Here is a 20,359-nt window from a genome sequence, read left to right on the forward strand (position 1 = left end):
ATTACAACAGGAAAAGAATAAAGAAATAAAGAATTTAAAAATGACTTACCGACATAATTTTTGTCTCTGTCTTTCGTGAACCCACAAAGCATCGCCCAAATTGTGGGTCCCACTGCTCTGCACGCCACCCATGGTTATTAATCCAATCTGTAATTAATTCAATAATAAAATAATAATTTTATCATAAAATAAGCGTCCGTCCATAAACAACTTTTCCAATTTGGGGTGGGGGCGAAAAGAACGATTGCTAACCAAAGGGGGGGGGGTCAACATCACTTTCATATTTCAGTCTTTACATTCCCCTATTTTCCCCTTATTGAAAGAATTCTACTTTTTCTTCAACATCTTCAAAAAAACTTTTAAACAAATTTAAAATAAAATAATGTTGTTGATAGTTTCCACTATTTAGTTAAAAGTGATAGTTTTTTAAATAAAAAATCCAACTGCTTGGTTGAAATAAATTCTTAAGACTTCATTTTTAAAAACAATAAGTAATTAAAAATGAAGTTTGATAATAAAATGCTAAATAAATTAGAAAAATTACTTAAAGTATTCATTATTAATTAAGTTATTTTAAAATCTTATTGGTTAAAAAATGAATCTGGATTGAATGTTGAACTACTTTGTTGAATATTAATTTTTTTTTGAAGATTCATCATTTTAGTTAAAAATCATTTGTCTCTTTGGATGAAAATTTAACTATTTTGTTAAAAATTGTTTTTTTAGCATTAATTTTTTAAAATAAAAATATAACTTCCATTTCTAGATGAAAATTAATATATATATATATATTTTTAAATTGATCTTTTCTGGTCGAGAATTCCACTATTTGGATTAAATTTAATGTATTTTGTTGAAAATTCATCTTTTTTGGTAAAAAACTAATTTTCTAGTTTAAAAATGCATAATTTTTTGTTTAAAATGCAACTGTTTGGTTGAGCAAAAATCTAGTTTGTTTAAACATTGAACTATTTTATTAAAAATTCCTATTTTTTGTTAAATGTAGCCGTTTTCTAGAAATAAATATCTTTTTGGGTTGAAATGTGAACTGTTACATGTTTAGTTAAGAATTTATATTTTTGTTGGACTGCTTGGTTTAAAGTTAAATCACTTTTTCAAAAATGAATTTTTTTGTTTGAAGATTCATTGTTTTAGTTAAAAAATATATCCCTTCTGTTTGAAAAATTAAGTTTTTTGTTGAAAATTCATATTTTTGGTTCAAAATGCTACTATTTAGGTAAAAAGTGAACTATTTCATAAAGAATTTCATTTTTTGTTGAAGAATCATACTTTCGGGTTAAAAATTCAACTGTTTTGTTGAAAATTGATTTATTTTGTTGACATTTTTTCAGCACATTATTCTTCTTGGTGGAAAATTAATTTTTTCTGTTGGAAATTTAACTGTTTGTGTAAAAATTCATCGTTTTTGTTCGAAAATTCAACTAATTGTTTGAAAGTTAAGCTAATTTGACATTTCTTTATATTAACCAGTTTTCTTGAAAATATAGATTTTTTCAATTAATTTTTAAAATAGATAAATTTTCTGGTACGTATATTGTATTCTAACCGATAAAGTTTTAACCAATAACTTTCTAACGAAAATTGAAATTTTTTCCATTATTCCATAGAAAGTTATCGGTTAGAATAAGAAAATTGAATTATTTGGTAAAAAACTTCTTATATTTTGTTGAAAAATCGTCTGCATGATTAGAAAATTTGAAAATCTTGTTTCTAGAAAATTCGTCTTTTTGGTAGGATTCAGCTATTTGGTTAAATATTCATCTTCTTTGGTTGAAGTCAACTGGTTGAGCGTTCGTTTTTTTATAAATTAATTTGTTTTAACTGAAAATTTGACGATTTTATTTTAGTTTTAAAAAATCTTTTTTTGTGGTTGAAAATTAAACTATTTCTTCTAAAATTCAGCTTTCTTGATTTAAAACTCTTCTATTTGGTTAAAGATTCAACTATTTGATTAAATTTTCGTCTTTTTTGTTGAACTTAACTGGTTGACAGTTCTTTTTTGATTAAAATCAAATTTTTTAATTTAAAATTCGAGGAGTTCATTTTAGGTTCAAAGTATATTTTTTTAAATTAAAAATTAAACTATTTGGTTTAAAAATCATCTTGATTGTCTGAAAATTCTGCTATTTGGTTGAAGATTTCAAATTATTTCGTGGAAAAATAATCATGTATGGTAGAAAAGTCATCTTTCTGGGTTAAAAAAGAACTTTTTTGTTAAAATTGAACTTTTTTGTTAAAAATAAACTTTTTGGTTAAAAATGCAACTGTTTTTTAAAAAAAAATTTTCTCTTTGGTTGGTAAAATCTTCCGTCTTTCATTGAAATGTAATATTTTTTGTTTGAAAATTCAATCATTTTGTTGAAGAAGCATCTTTTCTAGTTTGAACATTCAACTGTTTTAAAAATATATTTTTTTCTGTTTGAAAATTCAACTGTTTGTTAAAAATCGGTATCTTTCGCTTGAAAGTTCAATTATTTTGTTTTTCGTAAAACTGCGTGGTTAGCAGTGCCCCTAAGGCATATTACTGATTAACTGTGTGAAATAATTCTTTTATTCAATTAGAAATTAAATTTGTAGAAAGTGGTGAATTTGAAAATGTACAGAAAGCGCGCGAAGATTATAGTTAGATGGTTTCGACGTAAGGTGGCGCGACCATGCTGCCTCTCTCCAAAGTAAAATTATTTCGTACGGTTATATATTTCGGGCCTTCCCTATTCACTTTACATGTTTGATGACATAGAAGTCATTCCTACGTTAATTTTCTCTTGAAAGGGTTTGAACCGTTCGGTTTGAGCCCACAAATAAAAGTAAACATAATATTTCAGGTTTCGCGACGGTACATTCCTCAATGGGAATATTCGTTACTGGATATAATACATCTTAGAGAATTTGAATATTCCCGAATAATAAAATTTCCGACTGAAAATTTTAAATTATTATTTTCAATTCAAGCAAGAAGTTTAGTAATATAAAAAATGATTTTTTTTAATGAAAATATTTGATTATATTTGAAAAGTCCTGAAAAATAAAATTTCCGACACTGTAAAATTCTCGAAATTCTAAGATTGCCGTATAATAAGATACCCGAATAAAAAAGTGTCCGTACTAGAATATTCGCGAATTTGAACAATTGGGAAAATTGTTTTTCAATTAATATTAATTAATCACTAAAAATCAAATATTTTTAGCAAAAAATTTTTTTAAAGTTTGTTGAAATTATTGTTTTAATTAAAAATAACAATAATTGTATGTATAATAATTGTATAAAATGATACATTTAAAAACATGAGCATCGAACGAAAAAATAAATTTCTCGCTGCATTTGCCTCGGATATAGTAAGGTTTTTCAAACAAACTTTTCAGTATTCAATTTCAAGTTTCTTTTTATTATCATTTGTTTTTAAATTAACAATTCCATTTTTGAGAACATTTTTTGTAATTAAAAAAAAGAATGCTCATTTTCAAACAAAAATTTGTATTCTGAAAGATTTTGTTCACTCATTCTAATTTTAAATTAAAAAATTTTTTTAAAACATTAAACAAAAATTCTTTGATAAAAATATTTTATTATTTTTATTTTTACTAAATAAATAATATTTAACGAAGACAATTCTTTTAATTTTTTTAATTCGGGAATTTTATAATTTGGCAATTTTCTATCGGGAATTTAGATATTTTCCAATTCGGTAAAATTATAAATTGTTCGGAAATATAATTATTTGTGAATTTTCCAATTCAGGAACTTTATTTTTCGACATTTTTCAGCCGTCCCGAAAACGTTTTTTTTTTTGTAACTTTTTAAAGTGAAAATTATGTCATTAATTCAAAACAGTTATATTTCAATGTTTCAAATTGTGTGTATATTAGAGTGGTCCAAAAATGCATGGCAAATTTTTTTTGCATGCTAGAGGGCAACGATCCCCCCCACTTTATTCCAAATCCGACAAAAGAAATTCCCTAAATTTTTTATTTTTTTTTATTTTAACAGGTGCCGGTTTTGACTTGAAGTTTCCCATGTAAAATGCATGGGGAAAATCACTTTTTTGAGTTTTAGAATAATTTTTTAGTATTTGAAAAAATTTGTATTTTTGATTTTAGTTTATAATATTTAACGTTTTTCATCCCAAATTTACGTTTTTTTAATAGTATAATTTAAACTTTGATGTTAATATTATGAAATTGCAACTTTTCTACTTGAAAAAACATTATTTTTTTATTTTTCCTTCTTTAAAATTCCAAATTTTTCAAACTTCAATTTGCATCCAACACAAATGTAAAATTTTGCATTAAAAGAATGGTTGATCAGTTTAAAGATAAAATCATTTAGATTGGAAATTGGAAATCATTTGGATAATTTTAAATTATTTTTATTAAGATGAATTTATATAAATACAAATAATATAATGAAAATAACCTCTTAAACTTTTAAATTCAATATAATTGAGTGCAAATAAATCACCATTTAAAAAATTTTAATTTCATTGTATGTTTAAAGAATAATAAGTACAACAAAATAAAAAATTACCTCATTCTTTTTTTAATTGTTACTTTTTTAACGGAGTTCGAAAGGCAATGACTATTAGTTGACTTTTTACAAAATGGTTGAATTTTCAATCGAAAATTACGAATTTTCTGTAAACAAGTTGAATTTTACACAAAAAATTACTTTGCAACCAATTAGTTGAATTTTCAACAAAGTAGTTAAATTTTCAGTTAAAAATAATTATTTTTTGACCAAACAAGATTAAATGTTTGAACTAAAATGATGAATTTTAAACAAAACAAAATTAATTCTTGCGACGGTAATTCAACTTTTAACCAAGGAGTTGAATTTTCAACCTAGAAATATAAATTTTCAACAAAATATGTAATGATCGATATTTAAAAAGAAAACATTCAAATTAAAAATAAAAAACAGTTGGATTTACCTGTCAAATAACAATTTTTAACAAAGTATTTTATTTAAAAAAATATTGATTTTTTGAAAAAAACGAGTTTGCAATGAAATAAATAAATTTTAATTCGAATAGTTGATTTTTGTACCAAATGGTTCAATTTTACAACAAACTTTTGAAGTTTCAAGCCAAAAATATGAATTTTGTACAAAAAAAGTTTGAATTTTCAAACAGGCAATATGAATTTTCTACACAAGAGTTAATTTAAAACTAGCCAGTTGAATTTTCAACCAAATAATTGAACCGAAAAAATGAACTTTTAATAAAGTAGTTTAACTTTCAACCAAGGAGTTAAATGTTCAATCTAAAAAGATCAATTTTCAACAAGAAATATAGTAGTTAATGTTTCAAGAAAAAAATATTTTAATTAAAAATCAAAAACAGTTGGTCTTGAAAACGAAAACGAATTTTCAAGTAAATACATTAATTTTCAACCACATAGTTAAACTTTCTACCAAATTTTTTAATTTTCGCGCCGAAGCTAAGAAATTTCTATAATACTGCGAAAATTTTAACTCGAAAATTTGAATTTTTATCAAAAAATTTAATTTTTAATCAAAACAGATTCCTTTTTTAACCAGGCAGTTGCAGTTTGAACCAAAAGGGCTGAAATTTCGACAAAATGCAATTTCTTTTTAAACCAAAAACATTAATCATTTTCTGCCAAAAAGAATCATTTTCAACTGAATAAAAATTTTTTAAACTGAAATGTTTATTTATATATTTAAGTTTTCAGTTAAAAAATTCATTAAAAAGTCTGAACAGAATATTTTAATTTCAAAACAAAGAGATTATATTTAACCAAAATAGATGCATTTTTCACTAAAAGAGATGAAATTTGAACCAAAGGTTCGATTTTTGACTAAAAAAAGACGAATTTTCAACCATAATTGGAATATTTAAATTTTCAGTTAAATAGTTTTGAACAAAAGAAATGAATTTTCACTAAACTATTTAAGTTTTGAACCAAAGAGATAAATCTTTAGCAAACAAATACATTTATAAAAAAGTAGTTTATCTTTCAACCAAGCAGTTTTATTTTAAAAAATGAATTTAAAAAATCGTTGAATTCAATTTAACGTTTGAATTTTCAATAAAAAACAGTTGGATTTTATCAGAAAAAACCTAATTTTCAACAAAAAGGTTGAACTTTCACCAAAAAGATTTTTCACTCAAGAAAGAAAAAATCTACAACCAAATTGTCGAGTCTTTGAGGAAAAAGGACGAATTAAAAAAAAAACAGTTGAATTTTTAAACCAAGAAGTATGACTTTTAAGAAATTGTTGAATTTGAACCAAATCATTCAATTTTGAACCAGATAATAAAGTGTTTAACAATAAAAGATGAATTATTGATCAGAAATGTAATGCATAGTACGCTTTTTAACCACAAAGAATGAACTTTCAACCAAAAGAGCCTGCGCTAAATAAACAGGAATTTAAAAAATTTATAAACCAGGAAATAACATTCTACATAAACATTTCAGTTTATTTTAAATTTCCTTGAGAAAATTTGTTAGGAATTTCATGGCACTATTTCGGCACCATTTTAAAAAATTATTGACACTATTCACACTATTTTTGATCTCTTAAAGTGAATCCGAGGTCTGCAAACCGGAAAAATAAGTGTAACCTAATTTCCTCTGATAATAATATTTTTATTAAATAATTAAAATAATTCTCTTGCTAAGCACAAGTAATTCGTTTTTTTTAATTGATTGAATTCAATTTGTAAAAAACCGGGAAGGGGATGAAATATCGAAAACCAAAAAATGACGTACCGGGGGAAGTACCCCTTCCACTCGCTACCGGAACATGTTAAAAAAATGAAAATCGAGCACTTCCGGTATCGCGACTGAAGGACTAAATTTTGAAGAAAAGATTGAAGCGCCACTTATTAATTGAACAAGATCTCACGGTAGACTGATGGGTCTGAAAAGTCTTAAGAGAGTTTCCACGAGGTTCTGTAGGTGGTGGAGAATGTAGAGGTGGATTAATTTCTTGCCACTTCCATGAAGAGCATAGTAGGCCCAGGATGACAATAAAGCCTACATCCATTAAGTCTAACAATAAGAGCACTAATTGTCGGACATTGCCTGCTTCAAGTAATTATCACCAGGCCGAATAGCGAATTCTCATTCATTCCGATTAGTTGACTCGTCTGACGAATGTCCCGAATAATGTCCAATTTCATTTCAGAGACGAATTATTTTGTCAACGAATACAATTCAAGAAGGTTTCATTTTTTTCTTCTGAGTAAGCGTTCACATGTTACGCAACATTAAGCGGAGAGGAGGGGGGTATATTTTGAACCGATTACGTTACATTTTTGATTCATTTTTTTCTGAAAAAAGATCTTCGCTCCGCTGGGAATCGAACCACAGAACTTCCGATGGCCGGTCGGGTGCTTTTCCCTTAAGCTACTAGAGAGATCGAAAGAAGAATCCTTTTTCAGAAATGCATGCATTATTTTCCCAGGTGTTTCAAGTCTAATTTTTCAAAGAATCTGTATTATCATCAGAGAATAACAGAAATTCTTAATTTCTGTTCAGACAAGATGCAGCTGTGAATTAAATATTTTCCAAATTAAATTTTTCCTAACAAAAGATCTTCTCCTTCGCGGAAAAGATTTTTTTTCAGAAAAAATTTAATTTACAAAATATTTTACTTATAGCTCCATCTAGTCTGAAAAGACGTTAAGAATTTTGGTTATTCTGTGACGATAATACAGATTCCTTAAAACATTTCTAATTTGTGAATTTTCTGCACCATAAAATTTGTATATCAAAATGTCTAAATTAATAATTTTACTTAACATTTATCTCGGAATGTTTCTAAACATTATTAATAGAAGGGACAATTTAAATTGTAAATGAATGTTTATTAATGGGAAATAATTTTTTTCTTAATATTCCGCTACCGCGCTATATTTTTTTCTAAACTTTCCTACATTTTGAACGAGATAAGAAAAATTAAATTATGAGCAAGAACTTATTTTGAAGAATTAGAAAGAAAGTATAAGCTTTTTAATAATTATGAAAGATTTAATTTTTTCAGATCTCTGGGAAAATAAATTGTTTAGGTTTTGTTTCCAAAGAATGATTTCAAGTTTTGAAGATTTAAAAATGTGAGGAAGAGGAATATGAAAGACTTTAAGACGATAAGATTATTAAAATATTCTAAATTATTTCTTAAATTTTTCAAAAAGAGTAAAAGATTTTAAAGTAAAATTTTGTAATTTTGAAATATTATATAATTTTGTAAAATTTTGAGTAAGTTTAAGAGATAATCAGTTTAAAAATATCTCCGAAATTTTGAAAGAAGAATCTAAAAGATGTTAGAGGAAAATTTTTTATTTTGTAGATTTAAAAAGAAATTACGGAAAAAATTTTAAAGATTAAAAGATTTATAAGGTCTGACAAAATGAAAATAAAAGAATTTTTCTTAATATACCTATAGAAACGTTTTGATAAATTTTATTTTGAAAAATGAACTTTAAGAGAAAATAAAAAAAGGGTTTAAACATATCAAAAGATTTTTTAAATTTTCGAATAACTTTAAAAGATTTTTAGAAATGTAGATTTTTTAACATTTAAAAAATAAACTTTAGAAGCTTTAAAAATTTTTCGAAAGATTTTAAGAAAAGAAACGAATTTCCGAAAATTTATTAAATATTTCTTGGTTTCTTCTAAAATGATAATACTGATTTTTTTATTTTCAATTCTCAGAATTTAATTTCAACTCGAATTCAAGTGTTCAAAAACTTTGAACAAATAAATAGTTGTTTGCAAAATTTTATGTTATATTATTATAAATATTATTTTGTAGTCTTCGTGGCATTGAAAACCAGTTTTGAATTGATTAATTTCATCTATTTGGTTGAAAATTGATATTTTTTATTCACACATTAAACCAGTTCTTTGAAAACTTATGCACTTTGTGAAAAATTCACCTTTTTTGTAGAAAGTTAATCTTTATGATTGAAATTTAGTTCCTTCAATTGAAAATTAGAATTTCCCTTCTTTGTTGGAAATTCATCATTTCTTGTTCAAAATTTAACAATTTGGATGAAAATTTGTCTTTTTTAATTGAAAATTTAACTACTTTGTTCAGAATCCTTCAATTTGGTGATAAATCGATTTTTCGTAGAAAATTATAATTATAATTATAAATTAAATCGATAAAATGACGAATTTTCAACAAATTTCATAAATTTTCAACTAAATATTTGAATTTTTATCCAAGAAGAAATACGGATTTTCGATAAATTTTCAACTCGATAATATGAATTTAATACAAAAAAACCTTTTTCTACAGAAATAAATCAATTTTAAACAAAAAGAAATTTGTTAGTAAAAAAAAACTGCAATCAAATTGTTGACGTTTCCAGCCAAAAAGATGAATTAAAAATTTGGCAAGTTTTAAGTTTTACGACTAAAAATTTCTTAATTTTGTTTATTTACATTTGTTATTTCTTCAATTTGGAAGAATTTGAACTGAAGTGTTTTTTGATCTTTAAAATTATCACAATGTAAACATTTTGATTGATACATCTTTGAAATATTAAAATGACTTTATCTTGATTATTCAATTGGTTGAAAGTCGAATTTATTTGTTAAAAATGCAATATATTTCGTGAGGGAAAATGGAAATGGATCAGGGAAAATCGGCGAATTTTGAAATTAAAATTTTCTAGCAACCCTGTTTTTCATCCAAATTTTGATTGATAAACTTATTTGTCAAATTACAGAACTAAAATATTCGGTTACAGGTGAATAAATATTTTTTAAATATATTAATTGAATACAAATTTTGACTGATTTAATCAAATTGAATTTCGGTTCTTCTACGAAATTTTGGTCACCAAAAACTTATTTGAATTATTCAAGAAAAACTGATACGAAAATATATACAAACAATAATTTAATTTAAATAAGTAATCGCACCAAGCAAACAAATATTTGTTTCCCCCCAAATTGATGAGATTTGGTTTAAAAACAAAATAATAATTAAGTCTTTTTTTTCTTAACATTTTAATGGATTTCAAAATCTTATTTTGAGGCAAACTATTTTCGGCATTTTCGCTCCCAATTATCCATTCATGCCAATGAAATATCCCTGGAATAAAATTGTTTCCCATTCTCGGGCTTATTGCGCAACAAACGACTACTAGACCGGTTGTTGCTTGATCTCGGCAACCATAAATCCTTCCTGTTTTACGATACATCCGATCTTTCCGCATGAGGAATCATAGTGTTACAACTCAAAAATAAAAAATCTAATTCGAAACAAATTATTTGTTAAAGGAATGTAATTTGTGCATTTTAACCAAAAATATTTGATTAATTTGATTAGATTTATTTTTTTCAATAAAAAATGTTATGATTAGCTCATTTGAGAAAAGGTTGATATTCTAGAAAATTTTATTTGTCCTAGTAAATATTGAGGTCGCAGGTCAGGGACAACCTGAAACTCAGGGAAAAGTTCGGGGATGTTAGAGAAAAGACAGGGATTAAAAAAAAGGTCCTTAAGTCAGGGAATTCCTGTAAAAAGTATGTTTCGGTAACTGTTTCAGTAACAGTATTTTACATTGTTTGGAATCTTCTGAAATCCCTTGACATTTTTTAAAGCTCTTCAGAATGCACTGGAATCTTTCAAAATACCCTAAAATCTTTCATATATTTTGGAATCCCAGATTTCAAAGTATTTAAAATATTTGAGGATATTTAAAAAGATTCCAAGGAATCTTTAAGTAAATAGAAAATTGAAGGGATTTTAAAAATCTTAAGGCATTTTAAAACAAATCGAAAGATTTCAAATGATTCAAAATAATTTATAAAATTTTCCATACATTCCAATCATTTGCAGGGATTGCAAATGATAACAATTTTGGGGCTACATAATAAGTATAATAATTTTAAAGAATCACACCCTATTTTCGTACAATTTTTTTCCAATTTGTGATACTATTTACACTATTGTTATTATCTGAAATGAGTCCGAGGCCTGCAATTCCGACAAATATCGGAAAAACAACCAATTTTGAATACTCTGTTAAAATTCTTTAGCTAGATTTGAATACATCTTTTTCAATAGAAAAGTCTTGCATTAAAAATTGCATTTGGTATAATCTGTAATCTTGTACCTAAAACTCGTATGGTGCTCAAATTATCGTGCTTTGTTCCGACCTGCTTACGGCAGAAAGATTCTCGGAGTCGTCCCATTCCACTCATTTCGCTCTCCACACTCTAATACCTTCTTTATATATCAACGGCTCTTAACCAGGTTATGGCCTACCTCTTGATCGCGTGATTATCACGCGAGGATTTTCGCTAAAAAGTGCAAAGACACTTATCACTCTGTCCATTACCAGAAAATCAATATTGAAAAAAAAAACAAGAGAGGTGACCGCTATTTGTAAATTCTAGTTTCATTTCATGATTTTTTAAATAAAAGCTTATTACCTGATTATTAATTTGCCAATGCAATAATTTGCTCTTTTTCACTGTTTCCTTGAAAACTGACTTTGAAATATTTGTCATAATTCATATAGAATATAGCGAAAACAATTTCCAGTTATTAATTAACAAAGGAGACCGCTAAATTGTAAATTTTAGTTGTGGTATATGCGTTATTTAAAATGAAAGCTGAGTATTTATTTTCTAAAAAAGTAATGTGCGCTTTTTCAACGATTAAACAAAATTGACATTGAAATATTCGCCACATGCCATACAAAGTTTGGCGAAAAAGAATCCTTATTTAATAATAAGCAAGGGAGACCGCCAGTTGTAACTTTAAGTTTCTTTTAATAAATTCTTAAATTAAAGCTCATTTCCTTAATATTAATTTTCCAAAACAGGAATGTGCGCTTTTCACTCTTTTAGAGAAAACCAACTTTAAAAAATTCGCCTCATACACCATATACAGTTTGGCGAAAAACAATTCCCATCTGATAATTAACAAGCGAGAAGACCAGTTGTAAATTTGAGCCTTATTTAATTTTTTTTTTTGAAGCTCATTAGCTGAGCACTAATTTTCTAAAACAGCAATATGCGCTTTTTCACCGTTTCCGAGAAAATCGATTTCGAAATATTCGCCACACGCCATTTAAAGTTTGGCGAAAAACAATCCCCATTTAATAATTAACATGGGAAGCCGTCAATTGTAAATTTAAGTTTCTTGTAATTATTTTATAAATGAAAGCTCATTACCTGAGTATGAGTTTTCCAAAACAGTAACGTGCGCTTTTTTACCGTTTTCGAAAAAAACAACTTTAAAATATTTGGCACACGCCATATAGAGTTTGGCGAAAAACAATCCCTATTTCATAATTAACAAGGTAGACCAGTAATTATTGCAAATTTTAGTTTCCGTTCAAAATTTTTAGAAAGAAAGCTTATTATTCAACTATTAATTTCACTTTTTTCGAGAAAATAAACTTTTACATATTCTCCACACAGCCTATAAAGTTTGGCGAAAAACAATCCCAATTTTATAATTAATAAGGGAGACCGTCCATTATAAATTTTAGCTTCGGTTCACAATATTTTGTATGAAAGCTCATTACCTAAGTATTAATTTTCCAACACAGTAATATGCATGGAAATGAAGTAGCGATAATGTGTTGAACTGTGGGTAGAAAATTTAAGGAATGGGGAAGTAAAGAAAGAGTACCGAGGGGTCGACAGAAGACGATAAGGAGAGGAAGTAGGAGAAGTGAGTGTTAGTGAGAGGAAGTAGGGAAATGCTTAGAAAGAAGTTTAAATATGGGGTGGAAAGTGAGGGTTAGTGAACGAAAGTATGGGAAATGAGGGAAGGGGAAGTAGGGGAAGTAATGGGTGGGCAAATATGGGGTAAGGGGGAATAGGGGATTGAGGGGAAGAAAAGTGAGCAAAATTAAGGGATTGGGATGTGATGGACGTAAGGTGAAATAATGGAAACTTATGACAGGGTAAGTAGGAGAAGGAAGGAGAAATAAAGAAAGTGCGGGAAGGCGAAGCAGGGGAAATGAAGTGAAGTTCGTATAGAGGAACTGAGGTGTTAAGGAGTGAGGGTTAATGAGGGTATGAAGAATAACCGGAAATTACGGAGAGGACGTAGGAGAAGTGAGTATAAGTGCGGGGAAGAAGGAAAATGATTATAAGTAAGAGTAAGTAGGAGATGGAAAGTGAGGGCTAGGAAAGGGAAGTAGGGAAAATGATTGGATTAGAACTCAAAGAAGTGAGTGGTATGTAAGTTTGGGGTGATGGGAGAATAGGGGATGACGGCTGAGAGAGCAAGGGAAATAAGGGAAATTCAGGGGTTTGGATGTGATGGACGCGAATTGAAATAATCGAAATCTATGGGAGAGTAAAGTTTTGAAGAGTAGATGAAAATTATGAAGGGGACGTAGGGAAAATGAGTATATGTGTTGGAAAGAAGGGGAATTGATTAGAAATGAGAGTCAGTAGGGGTGGCAAAGTAAAAATGGGAAATATGGGGAAGAGAAGTAGGGGAGAGAAGTAGGAGAGGTGGAAGTGAAGGAGGAGGATGTTAGGGAAGAAGGAGTAGGGCGATGTGAGGAGAGGTGAATGTAGGAAATGTATGGAAAGAGGAGGGTTGAACGTCTTGATTACTCACGTATTTTTGTGCTCTTATTTTAATAGACATATTACTTTCTCTGTTTACAGCTGAGGTGACAGTGGACTATAACAGAGGTCTTCCTAGGATCAAAGTTCCACTGCCTTCGAGAAGGGAGAGTTGTGTTTTTACCCTGAAACCAATCACACATACTGTAGGGGATTTTTTGGAAATGCTCAAACGCGAGGATCGAGGCATCGACAGGGCGAACATTACATCCTTAGGTGAGCGAGAAAATCAAGGCATACTTACATCTCTAATTACCCTCTTTTAGATTCGCTGCAATAGCTATGTGCCACATTTCAATTTACTCCCAAGCTTTCATTCATTTTGCGCACTACAATTAAATTTAAATTTCAATGAGAAAAGAAAATTTGTTGCATTGATGCGGAAATGCCGGAAAATTTTTCCGAGATGGTGTTTCAATTTTTTTTAAAATTACAATATAAAATTAAAAATCAATGTTTTTTTTAATTGCATAAGTAACTTTATATCAATAGATTTAATTATTTTGTTTAACAGACATGTGTTTCATAATTCGATGTTTTTGGTAGAATAGTAATCTTTTTGGTTGAAAATTCAATTTAAATATTTCGTTAATTCGGGGAAAACAAAATAATTGGTTTTCTTGATTCGATTACTTTTATATTATATTATTGGTTGAATATATTTTTGTATCAAATTTTGTTGAGTAATTCAAATAATTTTTCCTTGTACCAGAATTTCGTTAAAAAATCGAAATCCAATCAAATTGGTCAAAATTTGTATTCAATCGATACATTTGAAAAATATGTATTCATCTGTGACCAAAAATTTTGATATTATCAAGTTGCAAACTCAACTATTTATTTAAAAATTTATTGAAAATGCTTATTTCTTTTTTGTATTTCGCCTATTTTATTAGAAAATCAATGTTTGATTCAAAATTCTACTATTACATTTTTTGTTAAGAATTCATATATTTTTGGTTGAATATTCGATTACTTGGTTGAATGTTAAATACTTTTGTTAAAAATTAATTATTTTGTTTGAAGATTTATCATTGTACATAATTGAAAATTCACCTCATTGGTTGAAAATTTAACTATTTGGTTGAAAATTCGTTTGTTTGGTTAAAAATTAATATTTTCAAGTCAGAATTTAACTAATCAATTTGTGGTTAAAAATTTATCCTTTGTAGTTAAAAATTCAGTTATTTACTTTGTTGAAAATTCAACTATTCCAGGTTAATATTTCATTATTTGAGTTAAAAATACGTGCCTTTGGTTGAAATTAATTTTTTTCAACTGAGAACTTACCTAAACAATTTTTTGCGAAGAATTTATCTTTAATCTTCTTGATTGAAAACTCATATTTTTTACTAAAAATAAAATTATTTGGTCAAAAAGTTGCCTTTTTTATTTGAAAATTCAACTTAAATATTTTGTTGAAACTATTTTGTTGAAAAATTGCTTTTTTTGGTACAAAGTTAATCTTTTGGTTTGAAAATTCATCCTTTTGGTAGACAATTCCTCTTTTTTGGTTGAAGAATAAGTTTTTTGTTGCAAAAGCATCCTTTTGGCTTAAAAATTCAACAACTTTGTAGAAAAAACATCTTTTCGATTAAAAAATTGAACGATTTTTAGGACATTTTTTTTCTTTCTTTGTTGAAAATCCGGCTTTTTGTTTTCAAAAATTATCTCTTTTGGTAAAAAAAGCTCATTTTTTGTTTTTGAAATAAGATTTTAAAAATTGAACAATTTATTGAAAAGTTTTATTTATTTGAAATTCCAACTATTTATTTAAAAATTCATGTATTTTGTTAAAGTCATCCTTTTTTCAATAACTGCACTGTTTTGTTAAACATGATCATTTTGTTGAAAATTCATCCTTTTGATTGAAAAATTAACTGTTTTGTTAAAAATTCGTTATTTTTTGTGAAAATTGATGTTTTTATTTTAAAATTCGTTATTTTGTTTAAGAATTCATATTCTTTGGCGGAAAATTCAACTATTTGGTTAAAAAATCCACAATTTTGTTATAAGTATAAATATTTCGTTAAAAATTTAACCCTTCGTTTGAAAATTGATTGTGTCGAGATTTCTCTGTTTTGTATAAAATATCAATCATTATATTTTTCGTTACGAATTTATTTTTGGTTAAAAATTTGGTTAAAAATTATACTATTTTGCTGAAATTTGAAGTATTTATTAAAAAGTCATCCTTTTTGGTCAAAATCTTTACTGGTTTGTTGTACGTTCTTCTACTTGGGCAGAAAATTCGTCCTTTTGGATTGAAAATTCATTATTTTTCGCTAAAGATTAAACTGTCTTGCAAAAAATTCAATTATTTGTTTGAAAATGCAACTATTTTGGTCGAAGTTTAATCGTTATTGTTTCAAAAATTCGATCATATGTAAGCTCAAACTATTTTGTTATAAAGCCACTATATCTACAATTTCTAAAATTTCTACTTATGCTCCCTGAAAAGTATTTGTTCATTGTAAAAAAAAGGTACCTGCAAATTTTTTTTCTGAAAAACCTGGAAAAGTCCTGGCATTTTTTTGCAGATCTTAATAGACTTGGAAGAAAAACCTGGGATTTTCAGAGCATTTCCTTAAAAGGATATGAGATAATTGAATACTGTGCCCTTAAATACTGTTGAAATTTGATTTCTGGCTCTTTTCTTATTTTTCAGCTTCCCAAAATTTGTTGCTTTCCGAATTTAAAATAAATTACCTTGCTTTTAAAAAGAGCCAATATCTGATAATAATTTTTTTCTGCAGATGGAACGAGGATAGGTTACAGTAATACGATAGAATCTCTAATTTATGAGGAATTCAAATTAGTTATAAATGATAACACTTATACAGTAACTCCACCAATCCCTCCAGTCGAACCTTTGGTGAGTCTATTTTTGCAATTGAATTTACCGAAGTAAATAATTTTCGTTGGACGAAATATTGGACAGTTGCATAAAATATTATTTATTTATTAACTAGGAGGGAATTCAGCAATTGTCTGATATTCAGACGATGATTACCCAATTGTACGATGCGCTACACGTTCGTGAGCATCACGCCGATATGGAAAGACGAGTCCTGGCTCAACTGGAGGAAATCAGATTAGAATTGGATCCCCTCGAACAGGTTCATTTCATATTTATAAAAATATAATCTTTTAATTTCGGGCGGCCACCTTACCAGGAAAATACCCGAAAATTTTCAAAACCGCAAAATGACTGTAGATTTATTTTTTCACCGGGAATTTTACAAATTTTTAGAAGAAAAATCTATCCAACCACTTAAAATATCATAAATTTCATATAATATATAATATGTAATATAATACTTGAAATATTTTTTTAATTTAAAGAATATTAAAATGCAGTTTTAAAGACTTAGATAGTTAAAAATGAAAAGCGATTGAGTTTCAAAATGTTTACAAAATACGTATGAAGTTAATCAAATTGTAAATATGAATTAATTGATGATTTTTTTAACACTTTACTTTAGTTTTCAATTCAAAAGACTAAGTAGTTAACCCAATTCAAAGGTCTGATTAATATTTTATCATAATTAAGGCAATTATTCAATTTCAAATCCTATTCTAAGTATCGTTGCTGTTTAAAATATTCAATTGTTAACCCGTTTAATTAACAATACAAATACTTCAACTTAAAAGGATTTATGTATAAAAAAAACCTTTTTTTCACATTACTCATTTTTAAGGAAAGGAACTTTTTTATTTTTAACATCATTTTTGAGTTAAGAACAAAAACTTTAATTTTTAATTTTTATTAAATTGGCAGAGGGGCTTTTTACATATTGGTTTTCAATTTTTTTTGAATTGAAGAAGGCCTTTTTGTGTTTTTATCATTTTTCTCGAGTTATAAGGAAGGAATTTTTTTTTTAATTTTGTGCTGAGTTAGAGGAGGGAAATTTTTTATTTTTTGATTTAATTGGAGTTAAGGAAACTTTAGTTTTTAATTTTTGTTGAGTTTGCAGAGGGTCATTTTATATATTAGTTTGCCATTTTTTCTGAATTACTTTTTCTGAAGTACTTTTTGTTTTTATAACTTTTCTTAAATTTGTAGGTGTGAACTTTTTTCCTGAATGGGCATTTTATATTTTGGTTCTCAAATTTTTCTGAATTAAAAAAGGCTCTTTTTTATCACTTTCCTATAATTGGAAGGGATGAATTTTTTTTTTTTTAATTGAAGACATTTTTTTTTAAATTGGAAGAGGGAATTTTTTTATTATTTTTTTTTTTTAGTTGAAAGGGATGAAATTTTTGTACTTTTTTTTCTTAATTGGAATAGGAAATTTTTTAAAGACATTTTCATTTTTGTTTTTAAGGGAGAAATATTTAATTTTTTGTATTTGGACATTTTATAATATGGTATTCAATTCTTGATCAATTCGAAGAGGATCTTTTTTTTATTATTTTTCTGGAATTGGAAGGGATGCAATTTTTGATATTTTTTTTCTCTGAATTGGAACAGGCCATTTTTTTGAACATTCCTATTAAGTTTTTAAGGAAAGAATATATTATTTTCAATTTTTTTCTGAATTGGAAGAAGGAAATTTTCTCTTTTGAAATTTTTTATTGAATTGGAAGTGAAGAAACTTAATTTTTGTTCAGTTGGCAGAGGGCCATTTTATATTTTGGTTCTTATTTTTTTTCTGAATTGGAAAAGGCTTTTTTTATCACTTTTCTTGAATTGGAAGTGTTGAAATTTTTGTTATTTCTTTCTGAACTGGAAGAGGCATTTTTTCAACACATTTTTATTAGAGTTTTTAAGGGAGGAATATTTAATTTTTTTGTTTGGCAAAGACCATTTTAAATTATGGTTTTTAAATTTTTCTGAATTTGAATACGACCTTTTTTTATGCTTTTTCTTCAATTGGAAGGCGTAAAATTTTTGATATTTTTTCTTCTGAATTAGAAGAGGACATTTTTTCTTTTTAATTTTTTTTATTAATTTGTCAAGCGAAGTAAATTTTATTGTCAATTTTGTTTTGAATTGGAAGAGGGGGGATTTGTTATTGTCAACATTTTTATTGGATTAGAACGGAGGAAACTTTATTCTTAATTTTTGTTGAGTTGCCAAAGGGGCCTTTTATATTTCGGTTTTTAATTTTTTTCTGAATTGAAAGAGGCCTTTGCTGTTTTCATCATTTTTCTTGAGTTGCAAGGAATGAGAATTTTTCCAGGATTACAATTTTTTACACTTTTATTGAGATTTTAAGAAAATAATATTTAAGTTTCATTTTTTTTCTTTAATTGTAATAGGGAAATTTTGGATATTTTGTTTTTTTTTCTGAATTAAAAGATACAATTTAAAAAAATATATTTTTAATGATTTCTTGAGGGAAGTATACTTTACTTTGAATTTTGATCTGAATGGAAAGAGGAAAATGTTCTATTTTTAACATTTTTATGGACTTGGAAGTCAGAAAATTTTAGTTTTTAATTTTTGTTGAGTTATTTTGTTTTGGTTTTCATTTTTTTCGGAGTTAAAAGAAGTCATTTTTATCATTTTTCTTGAGTTAGAAGGAATCAGAAATGTTGTTATTTTTTCATGATTGGAGGATGTAATTTTTTTTGTTTTTAACACTTCTTATATTTTTAAGGAAGTAATATTTTAGTTTGAATTTTAAAAAAAAATTGAAATAGAGACATTTTTAATTTTAACATTTTTAATCAATCAAGAGGAAAGAAATTTTATTTTAATTTATTTTTTTTTTAATTGGAAGAAATTTTTATTTTGAAGATTTTTATTGAGTTTGAGCGGAGAAAATGTTGGTTTTCAAATTTTTTTAAATTGGAAGAAGCACTTCTTTCGGTTCGAACATTTGTTTAAGTTGAAAGGGAAAAAAATCGGTTATTAATTGTTTTCCTGAATGAACAGAGGTCAATTTTTTAAAACATTTTTGAATGGACAAGGGAAATTCTGGTAGATATTTTCAACATTCAGATGGAAGGGAGAAAGTTTTTTATTTTCAATTTTCTACGTGTTAAAATTTTTTAATTTTAATATAATTTAATTTAATATTATTTACTTTGAAAGTGTTAAATCTTCCATTTTACACGAATTAATTATTGAGCATTTGAATGAAAAAAATTCTAAATGAAAAATGTTTTGATCTTGAATTTTAAAAGTTTGAAATTCCAATGAGCTCCACTTTGAGTGCTTCAATTGACACAATTTTTCTGTAATTTCATATTTTTTTAAATCTAAGGTTACTTTGTAAAGAGTTACATACGATTTCTATTTCTTCAGCAAAAACTAGAAATTGAAATGGCGGCTGCGAGGAGGGCAAATTTATCGGCGTGGGCTGGATTAGTGCTGATGTCGATACAATTTGGAATTCTGGCTCGATTAACTTGGTGGGAATACTCTTGGGATATCATGGAACCTGTAACGTATTTCGTCACGTACGGCACGGCGATGCTTTGTTACGTCTACTTCCTCCTAACAAGACAGGTGAATTTATCCTAAATAGAATTACGAAAACCACTTTTTTATTTATTGAAATAATAATTATTATTTATTTCAGCTGATTTATATCTAAATTAAGAAGATATTATAGGCTCCATATTTGAATTTCGCGCCAATTTAAATTATGTATTTTACTGTCAGTTCGTATTTTTTGATAGAAAATTAATCTTCTGGCTTAGACATTCAATTAATTTCTTGAAAATTAAACTCTTCGACAAAAATTCATTTTATTATTTGAAGATTCATTTTTCTGGTTGATAATTTAACTGTTTCATTCATAAT

General features: G+C 26.8%; 2 protein-coding genes across 4 annotated transcripts in view; one reads left to right on the forward strand and one right to left on the reverse strand.

The window, feature by feature from the left end:
• LOC117167020 (protein javelin) overlaps positions 1 to 6,871 on the reverse strand; it is a 97,958-nt gene extending 91,087 nt beyond the window's left edge. For both annotated transcript variants that reach the window (XM_033351588.1, XM_033351572.1), the window contains exons 1-2: positions 6,757 to 6,871; positions 50 to 147 (exon numbers count right to left, since the gene is read on the reverse strand). In XM_033351588.1, coding sequence (XP_033207479.1) covers positions 50 to 92 — 43 coding nt within the window. In that variant the 5' untranslated portion in view covers positions 93 to 147; positions 6,757 to 6,871. The remainder of the gene's footprint in view (positions 1 to 49; positions 148 to 6,756) is intronic.
• The window catches only part of LOC117167036 (calcium uniporter protein, mitochondrial), a 186,002-nt gene that overhangs the window by 158,194 nt on the left and 7,449 nt on the right, over positions 1 to 20,359 (forward strand). For both annotated transcript variants that reach the window (XM_033351601.1, XM_033351610.1), the window contains 4 exons: positions 13,645 to 13,818; positions 16,359 to 16,477; positions 16,575 to 16,721; positions 19,859 to 20,062. In XM_033351601.1, coding sequence (XP_033207492.1) covers positions 13,645 to 13,818; positions 16,359 to 16,477; positions 16,575 to 16,721; positions 19,859 to 20,062 — 644 coding nt within the window. The remainder of the gene's footprint in view (positions 1 to 13,644; positions 13,819 to 16,358; positions 16,478 to 16,574; positions 16,722 to 19,858; positions 20,063 to 20,359) is intronic.

The sequence above is a fragment of the Belonocnema kinseyi genome, chromosome 1, assembly GCF_010883055.1.
Source record: "Belonocnema kinseyi isolate 2016_QV_RU_SX_M_011 chromosome 1, B_treatae_v1, whole genome shotgun sequence".
Classification (NCBI taxonomy): Eukaryota; Metazoa; Arthropoda; class Insecta; order Hymenoptera; family Cynipidae; genus Belonocnema; species Belonocnema kinseyi.